The sequence below is a fragment of the Trichechus manatus genome, unplaced genomic scaffold (genome assembly GCF_000243295.1).
Source record: "Trichechus manatus latirostris isolate Lorelei unplaced genomic scaffold, TriManLat1.0 scaffold00084, whole genome shotgun sequence".
Lineage (NCBI taxonomy): Eukaryota > Metazoa > Chordata > Mammalia > Sirenia > Trichechidae > Trichechus > Trichechus manatus.
Window position 1 is genome coordinate 5,822,461 of NW_004444020.1, and position 21,687 is coordinate 5,844,147.

At 46.0% G+C, this 21,687-nt stretch overlaps 1 protein-coding gene across 1 annotated transcript in view; it reads left to right on the forward strand.

The window, feature by feature from the left end:
- Nucleotides 1-21,687, forward strand: part of EPHB1 (EPH receptor B1) — a 605,917-nt gene that overhangs the window by 199,947 nt on the left and 384,283 nt on the right. The window contains exon 3 of the mRNA XM_004381423.2: nucleotides 8,633-9,314. Coding sequence (XP_004381480.1) covers nucleotides 8,633-9,314 — 682 coding nt within the window. The remainder of the gene's footprint in view (nucleotides 1-8,632; nucleotides 9,315-21,687) is intronic.

Sequence of the window (21,687 nt, forward strand, 5' to 3'; positions counted from 1 at the left end):
AAAAACTACTGGGTTATAGAAGAAATTAAGGATGGAATAAAGAAATTCACAGAATCAAATGAGAATGAAAACACTTCCTACCAGAACCTTTGGGACACAGCAAAAGCAGTGCTCAGAGGTCAGTTTACAGCAGTAAATGCACACATCGAAAAAGAAGAAAGGGCCAACATGAAAACATTAATGCTACAACTCGAACAGATAGAAAGAGAACAGCAAAAGAAGTCCTCGGATATCAGAAGAAAGCAAATAATAAAAATTAGAGCAGAATTAAATGAAATAGAGGAGAGAAAAACAATTGAAAGAGTTAAAAAGATCAAAAACTGGTTCTTTGAAAAGATCAACAAAATTGATAAACGATTGGCCAAACTGACAAAAGAAAAACAAGAGAGGAAGCAAATAATCGGTATAAGAAATGAGACGGGTGATATCACAAGAGACCCAACTGAAAATTAAAAGAATCATAACAAAATAGTATAAAAAATTGTACTCTAACAAACTTGAAAACTTAGAGGAAATGGGCAAATTTCTAGAAACACACTATCTACCTAAACTAACACAAACACAAGTAGAACAACTAAATAAACCTATAACAAAAGAAGAGATTGAAAAGGTAATTTAAAAACTCCCAACAAAAGAAATCCCTGGCCTGGATGGTTTCACTGGAGAATTCTACCAAACTTTCAGAGAAGAGTTAACACCACTACTACTAAAGGCATTTCAGAGCATAGAAAAGGATAGAATACTCCCAAACTCATTCTATGAAGCCAGCATAATGCTGATAGCAAAACCGGGTAAAGACACCCCCAAAAAAGAAAATTACAGACCAATATCTTTCATGAACATAGATGCAAAAATCCTCAACAAAATTCTAGCCAATAGAATTCAACAACATATCAAAAAAAATATAGTTCACCATGACCAAGTGGGATTCATACCAGGTATGCAGGGATGGTTCAACATTAGAAAAACAATCAATGTAATCCATCACATAAATAAAACAAGAGTACCACGTGATCTTATCAATCAATGCAGAAAAGGCATTTGACAAAGTGCAACATCCATTCATGATAAAAACTCTCAGCAAAATAGGCATAGAAGGGAAATTCCTCAACATAATAAGCGGAGTTTATTCAAAGCCAACAACCAACATCATCCTAAATGGAGAGAGTCTGAAAGCATTCCCCTTGAGAATGGGAACTAGACAAGGATGCCCTTTATCACCACTCTTATTCAACACTGTGCTGGAGATCCTTGCCAGAGCAATTAGGCTAGAAAAAGAAATTAAAGGACATCCAGATTGGTGAGGAAGAAGTCAAAGTATCTCTATTTGCAGATGATATGATCTTATACACAGAAAATGCCAAAGAATCCACAAGAAAACTACTGGAACTAATAGAAGATTTCAGCAAAGTATCAGGATACAGGATAAGCATCCAAAAATCAGTTGGATTCCTCTACACCAGCAAAGAGAACTTTGAAGAGGAAATCACCAAATCAATACCATTTACAATAGCCCCCAAGAAGATAAAATACTTAGGAATAACCAGAGACGTAAAAGACCTATACAAATAAAACTACAAGACACTACTGCGAGAAACCAAAAGAGACCTACATAAGTGGAAAAACATACCTTGCTCATGGATAGGAACACTCAACATTGTGAAAATATCAGTTCTACCCAAAGCCATCTACAGATACAATGCAATCCCGATCCAAATTCCACTAACATTTTTTAATGAGATGGAGAAACAAATCACCAACTTCATATGGAAAGGCAAGAGGCCCCAAATAAGTAAAGCATTACTGAAGAAGAAGAACAAAGTGGGAGGCCCCACACTACCTGATTTTAGAAACTATTATACCACCATGGTAGTCAAAACAGCCTGGTACTGGTACAACAACAGATACATAGACCAATGGAACAGAACTGAGAATCCAGACATAAATTCATCCACCTCTGAGCAGCTGATATTTGACAAAGGCCCGAAGTCCATTAACTGGGGAAAAGACAGTCTCTTTAATCAATGGTGCTGGCATAACTGGGTATCCATCTGCAAAAAACTGAAACAAGACCCATACCTCACACCAAGCACAAAAACTAACTCAAAATGGATCATAGACTTAAATATAAAATCAAAAACAACAGAGATCATGGAATAAAAAATAGGGACAATGCTAGGAGCCCTAATACATAGCATAAACACAATACGAACCATAAGTAACAATGCACAAGAACCAGAAGAGAAACCAGAATACTGGGAGCGCCTAAAAATCAAACTCTTATGCTCATCAAAAGACTTCACCCAAAGAGTAAAAAGACAAGCTACAGAGTGGGAAAAAATTTCTGGCTACGACAAATCCAATCAGCATCTAACCTCTAAAAACTACAAGATACTGCAAAACCTCAACAACAAAAAGATAAATAACCCAATTAAAAAATGGGCAAAGGATATGAACAGGCACTTCACTAAAGAAAGCATTCAGGTAGCTACCAGATATATGAGGAAATGCTCATGATCATTAGCTATTAGAGAAATGCAAATCAAAACTACAATGAGATACTATCTCACCCCAACAAGGCTAGCATTAATCCAAAAAACACAAAAGAATAAACGTTGGAGAAGTTGTGAAGATACTGGAACACTTATACACTGCTGATGGGAATGTAAAATGATACAACCACTTTGGACCATTCCCAAAATCGATTTGGCACTTCCTTAAAAAGCTAGAAATAGAAGTACTATACAATCCAGCAATCCCACTCCTTGGAATATATCCTAGAGAAATAAGAGCCATCACATGTATAGATATATGCACACCCGTGTTCATTGCAGCACTGTTCACAATAGCAGAAAGATGGAAACAACCTAGGTGCCCATCAATGGATGAATGAATGAACAAATTATGGTATATTCATGCAATGGAACACCACACAATGATAAAGAACAACAATAAATCTGCGAAACATCCCTTAACATGGATGAATCTGCAAAGTATTATGCTGAGTGAAATTTGTCAGTCGTAAAAGGACAAATATTGTATGAGACCACTAGTATAAGAACTCAGGGAATGATTTTAACATGGAAGAAAACTTTCTTTGATGGTCATGAGGGTGGGGAGGGAGGATGAGTGTTATTTACTAACTAGATAGTAGATAAGAATTATCTTAGATGTAGGGAAGGACAATGCACAATACAAGAGAAGTTAGCACAACTGGATAAACCAAAACCTAAGAAGTTTCCTGAATACAGCTAAACACTTCAAGGGACAGAGTAGCAGGGGCAGAGGTCTGGGGACCATGCTCTCAGGGGACATCTAGGTCAATTAACATAACAGAGTTTATTAAGAAAATGTTCTGCATCCCACTTTGGTGAGTGGCTTCTGGGGTCTTAAAAGCTAGCGAATGGCCATCTAAGATGCATCAATTAGTCCCAGCCCACCTGGAGCAAAGGAGAATGAATAAACGCCAAAGACACAAGGAAAATATTAGCCCAAGAAACAGAAAGGCCACAAAAATCAGAGATTCCATCAGCCTGAGACCAGAACTAGATGGTGCCCAGCTACCACCAATGACCACCCTGAGAGGGAACATAACAGAGAGTCCCTGATGGAGCATGAAAAAGGTAGGGTGCAGAACTCAAATTCTAGTAAAAAGACCAGACTTAATGGTCTGAGACTGGAGGGACCCCAGAAGACATGGCCCCTGGACTCTCCGTTAGCCTAGAACTGAAACCATTCCCAAAGCCAGCTTTTCAGACAAGGATTAAAGTGGACTATGGGACATAAAATACTCATGAAGAGAGTGCTGCTTAGCTCAAGTAGACACATGATACTAAATGGGCAATTCCTGTCTGGAGGCAAGATGAGAAGGCAAAAAGGGATAGGAGCTGGTTGAATGGACACGGGAAATCTGGGCTGGAATGGAGAAGTGTGCTTTCACATTACAGGGAGAGCAGCTAGGGTCACATAGCAATGTGTGTATAAATTTTTGCATGAGAAACTGACTTGAACTGTAAACTTTCATTTAAAGCATAATAAAAAATTTTTAAAAATGGAAGAAAAATTTGTGTAAAGCTGAATTTGTTAATCTGTTCATTTACGGCTTTTGGCTTTCATGTCACAATTAGCATACATAATTTACTCCATAGATACTTTTAGTATTTTTATGGTTTCGTTTTTAATGTTTAAATATTTGATTCACTGAGAATTGATCCGAGAGTTAGGTTTGATGTATGGATGCAAAGTTATGGGTTTTTTCCAGATGGCTACCCATTATTATTATTTTTTAATAATTCATCTTTTCGCTACAGATTTAAGTTTTTACCAACATTTGAAGCGTTGATAGAAACTACTGAATTGACTTATAAACGAGTTTACCTGTTTGCACTTCCACCAATAGGCTTGTACAGTACCCTTTTCCCCACATTCTTACCAAGATGTGATATTTTATCTTTTTAACTTTTTGCCAATCTGGTAAGCAAATTGTGGTGTTTTGTTGTTGTTTTCACGGGAGGTGAGAATTATAGCAAGGAACAGAGGAGTAATGTGTCATATGCCTAGAGGTGGAAACTGAGAAGTGACCATTGAACGAATGGAGACTTTCAGGAAAGCAGTGTTGTGTGGACAGTGAGGGCACCCCGCAGGGACTGGAGCCAGCATATGCCTCGGGTAATAGGAAAAAGGGCATCTATGTTAATACTCACCTTTTTTAAGGAAGGAGTGAGGAGAAAGGTGATATCAGGATTCTTAAGGACCTGGAAAGCAGTGTTTTGGGGGACACATGGGAAGCTTAAAGCCTGGCTGGAGAACCTGGACTGATGAATGAAGAAGTGTTCAGGGGGCACATCGTTGCTTAGGTCTGGTCAAACCCTGCCCCCTCCACTTGGCTCAGTGAGGGCCTAGAGAGTCTACCCCCAAACATCTGTCCAGTCTCCACCAGTCTGGCCTAAGCCCCCATCATCTCTTGCCTGGACTAACCGAAAACATTTGTCGCCAGGTCGATTCTGACTGATGAGGACCTCATATGTGCAGAGTAGAACTGTGCTCCATAGGGTTTTCAAGGCTGTGAACTTTTGGAGGTAGATCACCAGGCCTTTCTTCCAAGGTGCCTCTGGGCATGCTCGAACCACCAACCGTTCTGTTAGTAGTCGAGTGCTTAACCATTTGTGCCACCAGGGAACCTTGGACCTCTACAACAGCCTCCAATTACTCCTGCACATACATGCCCTCTGACCCATTCTCTACTTTGCATCAGAGAGATCTTTTAAAATCTTAGATCTGGCCACTTGTAATGTTCCTCCCTAAAATTTGTCAATCATTTACAGTTATCTCTTGGGGTGAAATTAAAAATTCTCAACCCAACCCACCTATGCCTCTGTCTGCATTCGTGCAATCCCCAGCTTTTTATGACTGTTCAGCCACAGTGGCTTTGTTCTTTGACCATGCCAGTCTCCTTCTTCCCACCACAGGGCCATCACCCTTACTGTTCCTGAGCCCAGATGCTTTTCCCCCTCTGCCCCCTCTCTACCCTAGCACACATACACTCCTCCTGGCCAACTTCTATCCATGGTCACCTCTCTGCTTGGTGGAAGATCTTCCCTGACACACTCCTCTGTGTGTCAGGTGCACTCCTCTCGTGGCCGCCTGTGATTTTCTCTCACAGCAGTTAGCACAATTGTAATTATTTAGTTATTTTAATAACCATTTATCTAATTTCTGTTTCTCTCACTAGATTACAAGCTTCATATTGCTGTATCCCCAGTGGCTAACAGAATGCCTGGCATAAAGCTGGCATTTGGTAAAATTTTTTTTTTTAATTGATGAATGAACGAGGTATAAGTATAAAGCAGTGAAACTGATTCCAAGTGTCATAAAGAAATACAATGTTTATCCCTCCCTGTGGGGAATGTCTTTCCATCCTCATCTTGATTTACCCAAATCTTCTCTTTCTTCAGCGCTGCCAATCCTAACTGCTCCTTGCTCCAGAAAGCATTTGTACCTCCTCTAGTTCACTCTGATCTCTTATTTTCCCAATCCCTCTAGCACCCGCTGACAGGAGAAGAATGAAGGAGGGGGAGAAGTAAGAGTGAGACTCCATGGTGGTCTTTATCTAAACACCAGAGAGTTATTTTCCTTTCTCTTAATTCCTACTCTTTCTCTTTGAATACAGAGCTATATTCTACCTAATTTGCTTTGATTGCTCCCTCAGGAGCTATCATGGAATCAATTAGATTTGTAGACTTTCATGACTAGAGATCACCCAGTATCCATAGTCTAAAAGTGGTGGACACAGTTGTGTAGGAGCACAGGGCATGCACTAAGGAGGGGTATCCAATCCAGCCTGAGGAGCATGAATGGGTAATTGAGAGGTTTTCCAGAACTGGAGTTACTCAGCCAAAGAAAAGCAGATGGAAGAACATGCGAACAGGCTTGGAGGTGGGAAACAGAGTTGTGGGTTTGGGAAATTTAAAGTCTTTTGGCATTGCAGAAGAGTAAAGTGGAGCAGAGAGGGCTCCTCGCTGATGCACCATGATTGGTGGTTGAGGATCAGGTGTTGGATGGGGTCTTAGGTTCCTCACCAGGGAGCTCAAATTTTATCTATGGCAGGAAATCAGGGTGGTCCATGTGCCCTGGAGCTGATGCAGGTGTCTCCAGAGGAGCTCACAGAGGAATCCATGTTGGGGAGGGAACTGGCACACTGGGAGTGCTGGGAGGAGCTGGAGAGAGAAGGGCCTTGGGTAGTTGGCAGCTTAGGTGCCTCAGTGGCAGGGGCCAAGGCAGCAAGAGTGGCCCTGAGGTTCCTTTACAGGCCTGGGTGTGCAGGGCCATCTCTCCATGTGCCCATTTTTTCCTCAGCATTGTGCCTGGTCTTAGAAAGCCCTGGCACAAACGTGAAGGATAGCCTTGCCTCTGCCCGCCTCCTCCATGTGCAAGAAGCAACAGCAGCATTTTCCATGCACACGTTGGCTTTTAGCTTCTTTAATGAAGAACTATAGTTTATATATTTAAACTCCACACTGTGAACAATAAGCAATTAACACAATATTTAAAGAAATGGGTACAATTTGGTTACCTCTGTAACCAGTGCTGTATAGTTAAGGATGTAATCCATTTTCTCTTTTTCCCTTTAGAAAGTTGAATTTTTTCTGCCTCTTACTTACTTCAAGATTAAAATCTCCTGGGAATACTCTTAGTTCTTGAGATCAGGTGTGGGCACCTTCCCCTTCAGCTTCTTAACTCTCTCAGCTCAAGGAAGAAAGAATGACCCAGCAGTTCTTCTTTGACCCCTGCTCCAGAGTTGCACAGTTAAGGAAGTGATACCTTTATGAGCCCCTCTTATTGCTGGTTAATAATCTAGAAGTTCTTATTAGTTGAATTTCTTTGGCCACTTGAAGCCCCTCTTTCTATTTCATCTCCTCTCCATCTCCTCGTATAGCTACCTAAACATGGGTGAATTGCATGATATCTTTTCTTCTGTAAATTGGGAATAATAGTAACATTTTTGCTTGAAATTTGCACACAGTGAAGCTTAATTTGCTTTGGTAAGAATCTCTCTTAGCAGCCTCTACTCTTACCAGTTTTATAGTCTGGCTCTTTCAAAGAAAGCAGTGTTATAAAACAAACGTTTATGAGAATCTAAGTTTGTTGAGAAACTCTGAAACCCTTTATATTCATATGCTTTTCAGAGATATAAAGGAGTTTCATCACCATAAAAAAATTAGGATCAGAGATGGGGATTTCCAAGGTGAGGGTGTTATATAATTGGATACTTAATCCAAATTCACTGTTGAGAGTAGAGGCTGTGGCATTGAGGAATAAAGCTCTTGTCATCAGAAAGGGCTGAAGACAAAGATTAGACAGCCCCATAAAACAAAACGAGACTAATGGGGCACAACAGCCCAGGGACAAGGACTAGAAGGCAGGAAGGGACAGGAAAGCTGGTAATAGGGAACCCAAGGTCGAGAAGGGAGAGTGTTGACATGTTGTGGGGTTGTTAACCAGTGTCATAAAACAATATGTGTACTCACTGTTTAATGAGAAACTATTTGTTCTGTAAATCTTCATCTAAAGTACAATAAAAAAAAAAAATTTAAAAAAGGGGGCTGAAGACTGCAAGTTGTCCCCATGGAGAGGGGAACTGAATATAATGAGCCATAGTCATAGCATGAGAGTTTTGGGTTTGTTGAGGGAAGGCTTTCTAGAATGAAGTCTCTTATAATTTGAAATGAGTTGCAGAGGAGATAGTTAAAAACAATGTAGGGTTAAACCCAAACCAAACGCGTTTCCTTCGAGTTGATTCTGACTCATAGAAATCCTATAGGACTGGCTAGAACTGCCCTTTAGGGTTTCCGAGGCCTTAAAACTTTATGGAAGCAGACTGCCACATCTTTCTCCAACAGAGCGGCTGGTGTGTTCGAACTGCTAACCTTTTGGTTAGCAGCTGAGTGCTTAACCACTGCAACACCAGGGCTCCTTAAGGCTGGGTTAGATGTGTTAATTTCTCAAGTCAAATGACTGGACTGGTGAGCTCTTAAGGCCCCCTCCAGCCCAAGGATTATCCTCTGCTCTGCCTCTTTTTGTCTTCTTACTCTCTATTTTGTGTTTTTGCATGTGTGTGGCCTGCTTGGTACAGTGGGAAGAAGTCAGTGGCTACGATGAAAACCTGAACACCATCCGCACCTACCAGGTGTGCAATGTCTTCGAGCCCAACCAAAACAACTGGCTACTCACCACCTTCATCAACCGGCGTGGGGCCCATCGCATCTACACGGAGATGCGCTTCACTGTGAGAGACTGCAGCAGCCTCCCCAATGTCCCAGGATCCTGCAAAGAGACCTTCAACTTGTACTACTATGAGTCTGACTCAGTCATTGCCACCAAGAAGTCAGCCTTCTGGTCTGAGGCCCCCTACCTCAAAGTAGACACCATTGCTGCAGATGAGAGCTTCTCCCAGGTGGACTTTGGGGGAAGACTGATGAAGGTCAACACAGAAGTCAGGAGCTTTGGGCCTCTTACTCGGAATGGTTTTTACCTTGCTTTCCAGGATTATGGAGCCTGTATGTCTCTCCTTTCTGTTCGTGTCTTCTTCAAAAAGTGTCCCAGTATTGTGCAAAATTTTGCAGTGTTCCCAGAGACCATGACAGGGGCCGAGAGCACGTCTCTGGTGATTGCTCGGGGCACATGCATCCCCAACGCAGAGGAAGTGGACGTGCCCATCAAACTCTACTGCAACGGGGATGGGGAGTGGATGGTGCCCATTGGGCGCTGCACCTGCAAACCTGGTTACGAGCCAGAGAACAGCATGGCCTGCAAGGGTAAGCTTGGGGCCTCTGAGGCCTCTGCTTCCTGCCCACCTTGGGTAGGACCGAGTCTTCAAGGTTCCCCCACCCTCCAGCTCTGGGTCACACAGGAACAGAAAGAACCTAGTGTCTTATTATAAAGCTTTGGAGACCCTCCATCCCCAGAGCTAGGCCTGATGATTTTCCAATTGTGTTGAACCAGATTGTCCCTTATTCATGGTGGGAAGATGAGATGAGTATAATTCCAAAGAGTGGATAATAACCTAATAACCCCTCAGTTATATTTAGTTTGGGGGCGCGCGCACACACACACACACACACACACACACACACACACACACACACACACACACACACCCTGCATCCTGTGTCCAGCCCCAAGTCTCTGGGGCATGGAGGATTTGGGTTATCATGGACAGTTCACTCAAGGGTAATTGAGAAGTGACTAAATTTGGAAAATATTTTTGTTTATTTTAATCCAACTCCACAGCACTAAACTTGGTACTGAACACATGTAGCTCATTAACTGAAAGCCCTCTGGCTTGGCTGTCTTTCTTCAGGGGCTGGATGCCAGGCCCTGGGGCAAGCATGGGGCCTGGCTTTACAGTGTATCCTAGAAGGAAATGATGCTACTGGAATGTGGGTGGGACTGTACCAGGTGTTGTATTACCTTTTGCTTCTGAACAATGCAGAATGATGCAGACTTTTCTAGCTTGGGGTTATCAGGACACTGTGTTCAAATTGGTTCTCCTCAACCTTAGAGAGCCTGTGTCCAATATGTGGCAATAAATGTGGTGAACTGGCTCCAGGCTCAGTCTGTCCTGGGAGAGAACAGAAGGGCCTGGAGGCCCCACAGCTCTTCTCTTGCCTAAGTGCATGGAAGCTTAACGTGTGGGGAGGCTAGGCCTGGGAGAGAGAAGACTACTTCTCTTCCTTACAATTTGCCCTTGGCCTTCAAAAGTTCTGATTCCTTTAGGAGCAAGGCTTCCCACATAGATCTCAGAAATGACCACCTTGACAATAACTTGTCACTAGGGTTGTCACCTGTCCTTTGGGGACAACTTGGAGCTTGGGGGGATGTATTAGCTCCTTCTCCTTTGTGAGCATCATGCCTGCTGGCTTCCCAGTTAGTATCGCCACACCTGAGCCCCAGACTAGCCCTTGCAAGTCTACTCCCCTACTTACCTTGCCCCCAGACACCTGCAGGCAAAGCACCCAGCACGAGATTGCTAATGCCCATCAGCTCTGTGATCCTTTGAACTCAGCTAATTGCCTGGGCTGGGGCACTCACACAGCCTTTTTGAGGCCTGCTGAGTGTGGAGAGCTGTGCCTTTGTGTCTTTATTGGATTTCTGGGTTATGGTATCCGTGATGGATGGTGTGGAAACAGAGGAGAGAGAGTGCCAGACCAAGTGATGAATCAAGGCGGACAGTTTTAAAACCAGCCTGGGCTGGTCCCTCCCACCAAGCTTCTCTTTGTCCCACTGGCTGGGAGTAGGGTTGGGAGGAGCCCCTGTGGCATTTGTCTGGGTCTGAGGGGGACCACAGCTCCAGGCTGCGTTCTTAAAGGCACAGGTGTGGCAGCGACCAGGCACACTTGCTACAGTCACGCTGCTGAGCTCTCCTGTCTTCAAAGGGCTGCCATGCCTCAACTTGCTGGCTGGGGCGCTTTCATTTTTCTCATTATTTCCTGAGAAGAACGGCAGGAACTGGAACAAGCATTGATTGGTTCTGATTTAATTGGGACTCTGGGAACAAGCTCTCATTTCTGTTGGAACTAATTGGAACTTTTATCTTTTGAGTGGGGTTCTGCTCTCTGCCGCTTGACAGTCACCTCTTGTGGTTGTCCTGGGAGAGCCTGCGGAGACAAATATGTAAATCCAAGTTGTTTCTTTCCGTTCTCCTTACCCAACCCCAGCCCCCTCCTGAGTTTTGGTGGACATTCCTCATCTAGGGATATTGTGGACATGGCTTGATTTTTCAGAAGCTTATTGCAAACTTACTGGAGAGTGGAAGAAGTGGGGAGCCCAAGGCACTGCCACAGGACCATTCCAGCGGCACAGCCAGCCACATTTTGGTGGTGTTTCTGAGAGTGGCAAGTTGGGTGGCATCATAGGTCCTATGGCTTAGCAGCCTGGCTCAGCTCAGTGCCCTAGAAGGACAGAGAACTTCCTTTATCCCTGTCTTAAGAACTGTAAGCTACTCTCCCCAAATCCTTTGCTGCTAACCAGGCCTGATGGCTGAGCCAGACCTCCCTGCTTACAACTCACAGCAGGCTACCCCAGGGAGGTAAGGGGACCCTAAGACATAGAAGGGGACTTTGGAGGACCTGCACCTTTTGGTGGGGGGTGGGAAGTGCACGTGAAAGGACTTATGACTGGTCCCTATGGTGTGTCTTCATGGGAAGGTACCCCCCCCATTTGAGTGCTCATGCTATGCTCTCAGGTGACACTGTGACCTTTCACAGCAGTTTTGAGGTGGCCCACTGTATAGCCAACCCCCATGAGACCAGAAACACAGTGAATGATGGATGCCAGGCAACTGTGGGTAAGAACCAGTGAGATCCCTGGTAGGACCTCAAGAAGGAGTACAAACCACTCTCTCCCAGCCCAGCCCTGAGAATTGATGCCCCCAAGCCCAGCTGTGCCAAGCCTGGATGCTTCTGTGATTCTCACAGTTGTACTGATCTGATAAGTTTTCTTTTCTGGATACTTGGATCTCAGCGTTTGTGTGTGTTGAATCTATGGGGTTTGGGGAAGAAAATCCTTTCTGCTGCCAGGTATGTGTTATGTTTCTGGAAGAATAGACTTTCATGATAGGCAGAGAACTGTGTTCTCCTGACTTGTTTTGCATTTGATAAGCCCTTTCCTGTCAAAGTCATGGTGACAAGCTGCTTGGTTGTGCTGAGGCACTTGGAGACCAATTAGGAGTGGTCCTGGCCTGGAGCGGTTCTGTTGCTAGGAGAGGGGTGGGAGGGAGGACAGAGGAAGCCATGAGGAGAGCTTGGGCATTAGGATGTGCAGTGGTTCATCCTAGCTTTCTGGAGGGCTCCTTGGCCTAAGGCCTGTTCTCAAAGTATCCTTTCTGGCAGGGGGCAGATTAACCAGTAAGCAAGGTGTGCACAGGCTTAATTGTGTTTACTTACTAATCTGTAGTGCACAATTTCACATAGGTTTCACCACATCTTTGATGTGGTACAAACAGGTGAAATTGTACACTACAGACTAGTAAGTAAGCACAAGTAAGTCCATGCATACCTTGCTTATTGGGTAATCAGCCCATGTGTTTCTGCACAAACAGGTTGGATGCATCAGGCAGAATCATAGCAGCCTCCTGACCCCACCAGTGGCTCTGACCCCATCATGTGTTTGTCTCTATGAAATTGTTAATCACTAGGAAAATGTCCTATCTGCCCCAGCTTCAAGTTTTATGCTCATAATATAGTAGATTAATGAGAAATCACAGCTTTGTCTTTATCCATTCCCCACTACCTTCCCTGCTAAGGTTGGTGACTAGGTTGATTCTCTGTGTGGGCTTCATGCAGCCTAACTCTCCCTGTGCCAGGGAGGCCAAGAGTTGGCACCTGGCAAGCTCTCTCTCTGTGCTGTGTAGCCTAAAATATTGCACCAGCTGAGGTCGGCCTGGGGGAGGGTGGCAGGGCTGGGACTGACAGTTGCTAGAAGAAACCTGGCATGGGGAAGCCCTTACCTGTCTGGTAGATGCCTAAGGGCTGTAGTGTCCCATATGGTCACCGTTGAAGGGTTCCAGGTGTGGGGGTGGCCTCTGGGAAGCTGGATTCTAGCTGGAGCAGTGTACATATGGAACTTAGACCTGCTTGGATCTCGAGCTCTCTCTGAGGGTCTGGTGTTCTCTGCCAGGGCATAGTCGCTAGAGCCTCCAGAAGGAGCTGCCTCATTAGGTAGGGTCAGGAATCAGGATATGATAGTTCCATACATAATCCTTGTTGATACTCTCCCCTGCCCCTGCCCCTGTGGGTATCCAGGCTGGCCTTTGCTTACCACTGTAGAGGTCTCCTGGAGCCTGCTGCAGTGGTGGCCACAGCACACTGTACTCTCCATGGGAACCATGGCACACACTGAGGCTTCATCTCTGGAATTGTCACTCACTGGGGGATGGAGATGGGTGACAGGGGAAGAGGAAGTGGATAAGGAAGGAAGATAAGGGTGTGCCCATGTGCAAGAGGCCTAACCTAGAGGCAGGAGCCAGTTTGAGTCCTACCTTGGCTGTGAGCTTGCTGTGTGGTTTCAGATAAGTCCTGTTCCATTGACAGCCATGTAATACTGCCTATGTCTCAGGGTGTATGGAAATCAGTTGAGTTAATGGATATGCGAATGCTCTGTAAGCCAAGCAATACCATGTATTGCCAGGGGTCATTGCTCTTAAATTCTAAAGCATAACATCTGACTCTGGTTATTAAGGGGATAAGATTCTGGAATGAAGGTGACATGTGGTACCCTCACCCCAAAGACGCTGGTCAGCAGGAGTTTTGAACGCCCAGTCATCACCTTCTAGTACCTGTCTAGGCCCAGCTCCAGGACATTCAAACAGGAACCAGTGAAATCAGTATATGGGGTGATTTTCTTTCCCTCAACAGGTGAGTGGGTTAGTTAACACGCATTGGAAAGGTGCGGCCTGCCCTGAAGCTGATGGTCTAGGCAGCATGGTCTACGAGAGCTGGAGGTCCAGGTGGAGAGAGAAGACTACCCAAGTCTGAGAGAGAAGAATGGCTGTCTGAACCAGTGATTCTTGACCCCATGGTGGGGATCAAAAACCCCAGAAGTCTATGAAGTTTATCCTCAGGCCTCACTCTTCTGAAATTGTGACTGAATAGGTCTGCGATTTTTAAAAGATTGGGGACCCTGAGTGTAAACCACAGACAGGGATGTCTATGAAGCAGGAGTCCAGAAGGGGCACCCAGGGGAGGTCACTGAAGGTGTCTTTGGTCCATGGGACTTGTAGACAGGGTGAATTTGACAGCCTTAGGGGAACACTGAGGGGAGTCTGGGAGAGGGGCCTGTAGGAACAGGGGCTGGGGCTGGATGGGCTGAGAATGAGGCCTTCAAGCCAACAGGAGGGGGATGCACTCAGAGCATTGCTGTACCTTGAGTAGAGGCTGAGTGTGGGAAGGCCATGCAGGAGGAGACAAGGTGTATAGACATGGCACTTCAGCTGACAGGAAGCCCAAGGGGTTCTGGGCAGGGGAAAGTGAAGGCAGACTGGGTTAAAGAAAAGAGCCACCTTCCCTGCAGCTGATTGACACCAGCTGGGTCACTCAGCACTGTCCTCAGACACCAGGGGTGACGCCGTTGCCCTGCTTGGGGCTTGCAGGGCAGAGTCAGGACTGAGGGTCCTGGGAGTGCATGTGGCTGTTCCAGGAGCTCTCAGGTCAGTGAAGCCCATCCCAAGGCTGGACGCCAGCAGAGGTTTCACAATTCTAAAAGGAGAATGGAGCAGTGATTGCGCCTCTGGTTGTCTCTCCCTGTCCCCGGGGAGCCAGGGCTGTAGACCTTACCAGCACTGTCTTAGCACCCTCATACCACTCTTCTCAGGCATTGTCTTAGCACCCTCACACTGCTCTTCTGGGGCCAGATGCTTCTCTGCCACCTCCTAAGGGGTCTCCTCTGCTTCCCTGTGGTCTTCACTCCTCTCCCTACTCCACATGGGGACTTTTTTCTTTGGTAATTTTCTACCTACATGGAAATTCCCTTATGCTTGAAATCCAAGGGACATTTGACAGTTTCGGCGCCTTTGTCAACTTGAGCAGCTGAGATGAGCTACTTTATAAACCTAGGGGAGTCGAGATGGAAAATCTGCAGGATTTGAAGGTTGAGAAAAATGTGTCCAATTTAGCTACTCTTGAAAAAAGAGGTTTCTGGGGCCGAGCTCTGTCTCCTTTAGGGTTGCTGATTCCAGCTCTGGGGTCCTACCTGCCTCCTCATCCTGAGGTGCTGAAACAGAAGGTATGGGGGCTCCAAGGAGTGTGTGTATGTGTCTGTGTACATGTGTATGTGTGTATGCATATGTCTTTGTACATGTGTGAGTGTTTGTGTGTGTATGTGTTTGCACCTGTGTGTATTGTGTGTATGTGTATTTGTATATGTGTGCATTTGTGTGTGTGTGTGTATTGTGTGCATGTGTGTGTGAATGTGTGTATGTATATGTATATGATTGCATGTATGCATGTTTGTGTGAATGTGTGTATGTCTGTATGTGTATGCTTGCATGTGTGCATGTGTGTATGTGTGTTGTGTGTGTGTGTCTGCTGTGCTGGCAGCCAAATTCAGCAGCACTGAGGCACTGTCTCAGCTCTCTCTGGACCATCAGCAGTTGGTTGGTGAGTGAGAGGCAAGGCCAGAGCCCAGACGGCCTCCCCTCAGGCCCCAGGGCGACCAGCTCTGCTCAGGAACAGGGGAGGCCAGGGTCATTATCACCACAGTGCTGTAAAATGAGCTTCATAATAGGATTTCCCAACAGGCTACTTCACTTAGAAACTTCTTGGGCCTCGATTTCTCCCCATGGTGGCCCTGCCCAGTGCCATCCGGATGTAATCGGCTGGATGTAATGGATGTGACACAGGTATGAGCAACTGCAAACGGAGCTGAAAGGATGCCCCTCTGTGATGCTGACTCTGGTGGGCCAGGCCGGGCAAATGGCATAGGGTATAGAGGAGGGAGCCTTGGACTCCAAATTTGCTTGTGTTCTGCACCATCTCTTCAGCCTCAGACAGAGAGGCCACTTGGCTCTACCTTTCTGTGGCACAAGCACCCATATTTCACTGGTGTCTATCAAAAAAATCATGATTCCCCCAGGTCAGTGCTAGAGTCACTGAGAATGACTTGGTAACATTCCATACCTCAGAGGTACCCTGGGTGTAGGTCCACATTTTGCCTCAAGCTTGGTCACCCATGACTTAATAAATATTTATTATCAAAGATGGTGATGAAGGTACCACGTGGTTATTACTAAGGAAGTATAGGTCATGGCATCATCACTGGGCCAGGAGTCCAGCTGGGGGCCTGCTCTTGTATTTATTTCACCATGATCTGTCCAGAGCCAGGGTAGGAATGGTGGGGTGGGGGTGGGGGAATGCTGTGAGACCATCTATTCTGTCTGCCTCATTTACCCAGAGAGGGTGGCCTGGAGGGTGTCTGGGTACCAGTCTAGAGAGCCACAGCTAGTTAACATCAGAGCTGGGACTAGAACTCAGGTCCGGGGAGGGCATCATCTGCCTTTGCTTCTGAGACTGGTTTTTGTTGAAATTAATCATCCTTCAAAGCACAATGTGTGTTTTCAGGAATATCAAACTTCTCTTTGCTATTCCCTCAGAAATATTCTCTCCTCTTATGTCTGTTGTCCCTTGTTTTTCTTGGGGTCATAGTGGCTCCCTGGTGCCACGCTCCATGGCTGTACATTTTTGAGGCAGCACATGATTCTGTGTCGACTATCACCATCTTGCTGGTAAACTCTCCAGGGGCAGTACGATCCCCTCAGAGAGCTGCAATGTGCTAACCTGCTGTGGGCCATCCAGGTGGTGCGGGGTGTCTCTGAGGGAGACCCCAAGTGCCATGGGGAAGGATAAGGTCTGAGGCTTTGGGTGGTATCAGCTTACTCTGTGCGACTTGCTTGCAGTGGGGAGGGGACTGCAGGAAGCAGGCCTGGTCGTGGTGTCTAATCTGCATCATGGGCCCCCACAGGCTGAACCCCAGTTCCAGTCAGGGCTGAGGGCGTACTCACTCCTTTCATTTTCTGTCCCCATCTCTCTCTGGAGCTGGACAGCCCCTTTTTGCAGAATTCGAGCCCAAATATCTGTACAAAGTCCTTGCCTAGAGTGGGAGTGACCAGTTTTCAGTGTGAAACATGGAGATGAAAAATCCTATTGAATCCATGCCTGCCTGGAGTGGGGTTGGACGGCTTCTGTCCTGGGTCTTTGGGAGCACTGGTGCTCTGAGTTCTGTTTTCACCCCTTTTTTTGTTTGGAGCATTTGGTTGTGTTTTAGGTGAAAGTTTACACAGCAAATTAGTTTCCCATTCAACAATTCATACACAAATTGTTCTGTGACATTGTTTGCTATCCCTACAATGTGTTAGCACTCTCCTCATTTCCACCATGCCTTCCGTGTTTCCATCCCTCCAGTTTCCCTGCCCTTTCTTGCCTTCTCACCTTTGCTTTTGGGCAAATGTTGCCCTGCCCATCTGGTCTCATATAGTTGATTGTTCTGAGGAGCACATTCCTCACAAGGTTATTGGTTATTTTATAGGCCAGACTATTATTTGGCTGAAAGGGGACCCTCAGGAGTGTTTTCACTGCTTTTGACAAGCTGTGTTGACAAGGCCTCCATGCTCCCAGGTCTCAGTTCTTCCCTCAATGCAATGGGGCAAAGAAGACTGAAAAGATTCAGTCTGCAGCTGCTGCACATGGAGACTGAATGGATTGCAGACACTGGCAAATCACCAGGCAGCCAGACTGGTTTTGCAAACTGGGTTTTGCGAGAGATCTTTCTTTGGAAGAGGGCTCTCTGCCTTTAGGTGTCCTGTCTACACATCCTTTGCTGACAGAGCTAAGAGCTTGAATACTAGTCATCTGGTAAGGTAGCTGAGCCCCCGCTTTCGTTTCAAGGACCAGTTAATGAGGCAGGGTAGGCAAAGCTGAGGGAGCTGGTTTAGCACAGATGAGTGTGGCTATGTCTGCTTTGTGTCCCAGGAGTCCTCCCATACGTCAGAGAGCATCCCACCTTCCTATGGGCCCACCTGGCTGCTGCAGGACGCATCTGTAAATCTGCAGGTGTGCTGGGCTCCTCCTCCCTTGTCAGTGTGGCCAGGGAGGGCAGAGGAAGTCAGCTCTGCTACAGCAGGGCCCTGGAGAGGTTGGCAAAGGGAAGGAGCACTGTGAGGAGTCTCAAGAGGTTATCCAGGACTCTTGGGATCTCAAGACAGAGACTCAGGGCCAGAGAGAGTCAAGCCTACCACAAATAAAGCTTTTCACTGAGGGCAGGTCCCAGTTGGTGAGAAGGGCAGGATGATGAAACAAGCCTGTTGTTTTCTGGCATGTCCCAGGCCTCTGTTCAGTGTAGTCCATACTGGGAGTGGGCCCTGCAGCAGCATGCATTCCAGGTGGGAGCTGGAGTCTCTTGGTCTCAGGGTATGGCCTTTGGGGGCTTGCTCTGGTCATCATCCTAGCAGTTCCGACTTTCCCATGCCTCACTGAAGTTAGATTCCATTCTTGAAGTCACGTGGGTTCATCCATCCATACTCATTCATTCTTCAGGTACTTATTGAACACATACTGGTGTTAGGATTTGGGGATAATGTGGTGAAAAAGACCTTCATGACCCCAGACTCTTGGAGGCACACCCTCGAGTTGGGGAGGCAACCAGTTGTTAAACGAGTATGCCAACAACAGGTGCATGGAAAAAGGGATGAGGGCCAGGGAAAAGGTACCCAGTTCTAGGAGGGCTTATTGGAGGGACCCTGGCCTAGTTGGGGAGGGGAGGAACTGAGCTCTGAGGGAAGCGTGAGTGTGAGCTAGACAGAAGGGTAGGGGGAGAGCATTCCTGCAGAGATAGCACAGGAGCCAGTGAGCTGGAGGCAATGAGGCTGACTGTGGCTGTGTGGCTGGAGGTCAGGGAGCAGGGGAGCAGGTCAAAGCACAGGTCTGGAGAGGAGCGAGGAGCTGGGTCAGAGGGATCTTTTGGGCACAGTTAGATTTCTCTCTTTATAGTAAGAACAATGTGTGGAAGATTTGAAGAGTTTTAAGTAGAGGAGTGATATGATCTGATTAATATTTGTAAACCCCCCCCCCCCCGGAGGCTGAATAGACGTAGAATGGAGAGCACAAGGCAGGAGATAGAGCAAGTAGTAAGGAGGCATTTGCAGGAGGTCAGGGAAGACAGTGAGGTATGGCCAGCAGGATCCTCCACAACAGGTATGTGACACATGGCAATGTCCAGAGGACTGTGGCCCAGGAGAGCCCAATGGAGCAGGGTACTTCCCAGCTAGACAAGGCCCCTAAGGTTCAGCCCACCAGATAACTCCTTATTCATTCTCCCCCAGTGGCCCTGCAGCCTGTTTTTAAACACCTTCATCAATGGGACACTCATACTTCCTAAGACACCTAGGTCGTCTCGGAGCCCTTCTTCCTTGTATGGAGAGGAATCAGGGGCCCACTGCTCCAGTCCCTGAGGTGGAGCTTTTGTGCAAATAGTCCTTCATTTAAAAATGTTTTCAACAGGTGTTACATGTGAAAAGCAAGACTCCCCCCAACTCTGGTACCTCACTAAGGTCCATCCTGTTACAGTTTCTAATGTTTTCTTACAGAGAGGGCCATGCATCTGCACACCCAGAATACAGACATATCCTTTCCCCACCCACATAGAGCAGACCACACAGCGTTTGCACTTAGTTTTATTTTTTCTTTCCCACTTAACAATGGAAAGTGATGGTAGTTTTGCTTTATCATGTATAGATCTGCCTCCTTCTTACCAGTGATTGTACAGTATTCCATTGAATGATGTACCTTACTTTATTTAATCAGCCTCGCGTTTATATACAGGAGCAGTGGTGGTTCAGTGGTAGAATTCTTGCCTTGCATGTGGGAGACCAAAGTTCAATTACCTACCAGTGCATGTAATTCATGCGCAGTCACTACCGTCTATCAGTGGAGGCTTGTATGTTGCTGAACAGGTTTCAGTGAAGCTTCCACACTAAGATGGACTAGGAAGAAAAGCTTGGTGATCTACTTCTGAAAATCAGCCAGTGAAAGTCCTATGCCTTATGGTGGTCCAATCAGCAGTTGATCATGGGGATGGCACAGGACCAGGCAGCATTTTGTTCCATTGTGCATGGGGACACTATGAGTGGGGACCAACTCAACTGTAGCTAACAACATTTATATACATTTGAGTTGTTTCCTGTCTTTTGCTATTTCTGAACAATGTTGCAAAAAATATCCTTGCATTTCATCTCTGCACTTATGTATGAATATGTGAGATACACTCATTAATTAATTTGTCCAATGATTATTTATTGAGGTCTTTCTATGTGCCAAGCACTTTCCTCAGAACTAGGAATGCAGTAAATTCTTAGAGGTAAAATTGTTGAATCAGAGTATATGAATTTTTAATTTTGATAGATATTCCCAGATCGTCCTCCAAAAAAAGGCATTTTCTGCCATTTTTTGTTCCCGCAAACGATGTATGAGAGTTCCTCTTTCCTAGACCTTTGCCAACATAAAAAAATATCAATCATTTTTATCTTTGCCAATCTGATAGGTGAAAAATGGCATCCTGCTGTAGTTTTAATTTGCATTTGTCTTGCTATGAGGGACGTTGAACATAGCAAAGTTCCATAAATTTCCCTGTTCCAGGGCTGAGACACAGCTTTTCTATGTAATGCATCATTTAATCGAGTGAGCGTGTGTGCTACAGAGTTTGGTGTTTGCTCACTCTGTGACATGAAGTACCCTTCACTGCTCTGCTCCATTCCCCTCCACCCTGCATCATACCCTTTATGTGTTCCTTCCCCATCTCTGGCATCAGGGTCCTTAGGTCTGTGCCTTACATCTATTCAGCGTCTCTCAGAGTGTGACAGATGAGACGTCTGTAGATGGGACCAGGGTGAGTGCCTGTGTTTGTTGCTGAAGAGCCCTGCCTGCCATTCTGGTGGTCCAGTTTCAGAAACTTCCACCCAACCTGGCTGGTGGCTAGCACTCCTTGCTCTTTTCCCATCCTCCTCTACTGCCCTTCTGGGCCTGCTCAGCCCCAGTGCTTCTCTCAGTTCTCACCCTTCTGCCCAGTCTCTCCACCCCACATCTGTCCCTTTAACTCTCCTGGCTTTTGCTCTGGGAGTTCCTGATGGCATTAGCAAACCCTGATGACTGCCCCTGCCTATATGACCAGCACCCCGCTCCTCTTCATTTCCTCAGCCCCAACCCTTCCTCACCAGACCTGCCACTCCCTCCCCAGCAGCCTGAATCAATCCTGTCTCTATCTATACTGGACCAGACAGGAGCACTTTCCTTCCCACAGCTCTGGTGAAGCCCAGGCCCTGCTTCTACCAGTGGGTATTGTCTGCTCGCTGCCTCAATAGGCATCTCTTTTTCACTTTTGCTTTCCACCTCTGTGGTGGAAGCTCTTCCTCTCTGGGACCATGGTCTCCCTACCTCTCTTACCTGCCCCGGTCTGCCTCTCTCCCTCTCCTTCCCTTCCTTCCAAACTGCTTTCCTTTTAAAGTAAATATATTTAGGTTAAAAGTAAATACATGTAAAGAAAAATAATAAAATAAATTAAAAACCTGGCATATAGACATGACAAAAAGCAATAAAGATAATATGCAGATGACTTATGTTTGAAAAGAATACTGACTTGCCTGTT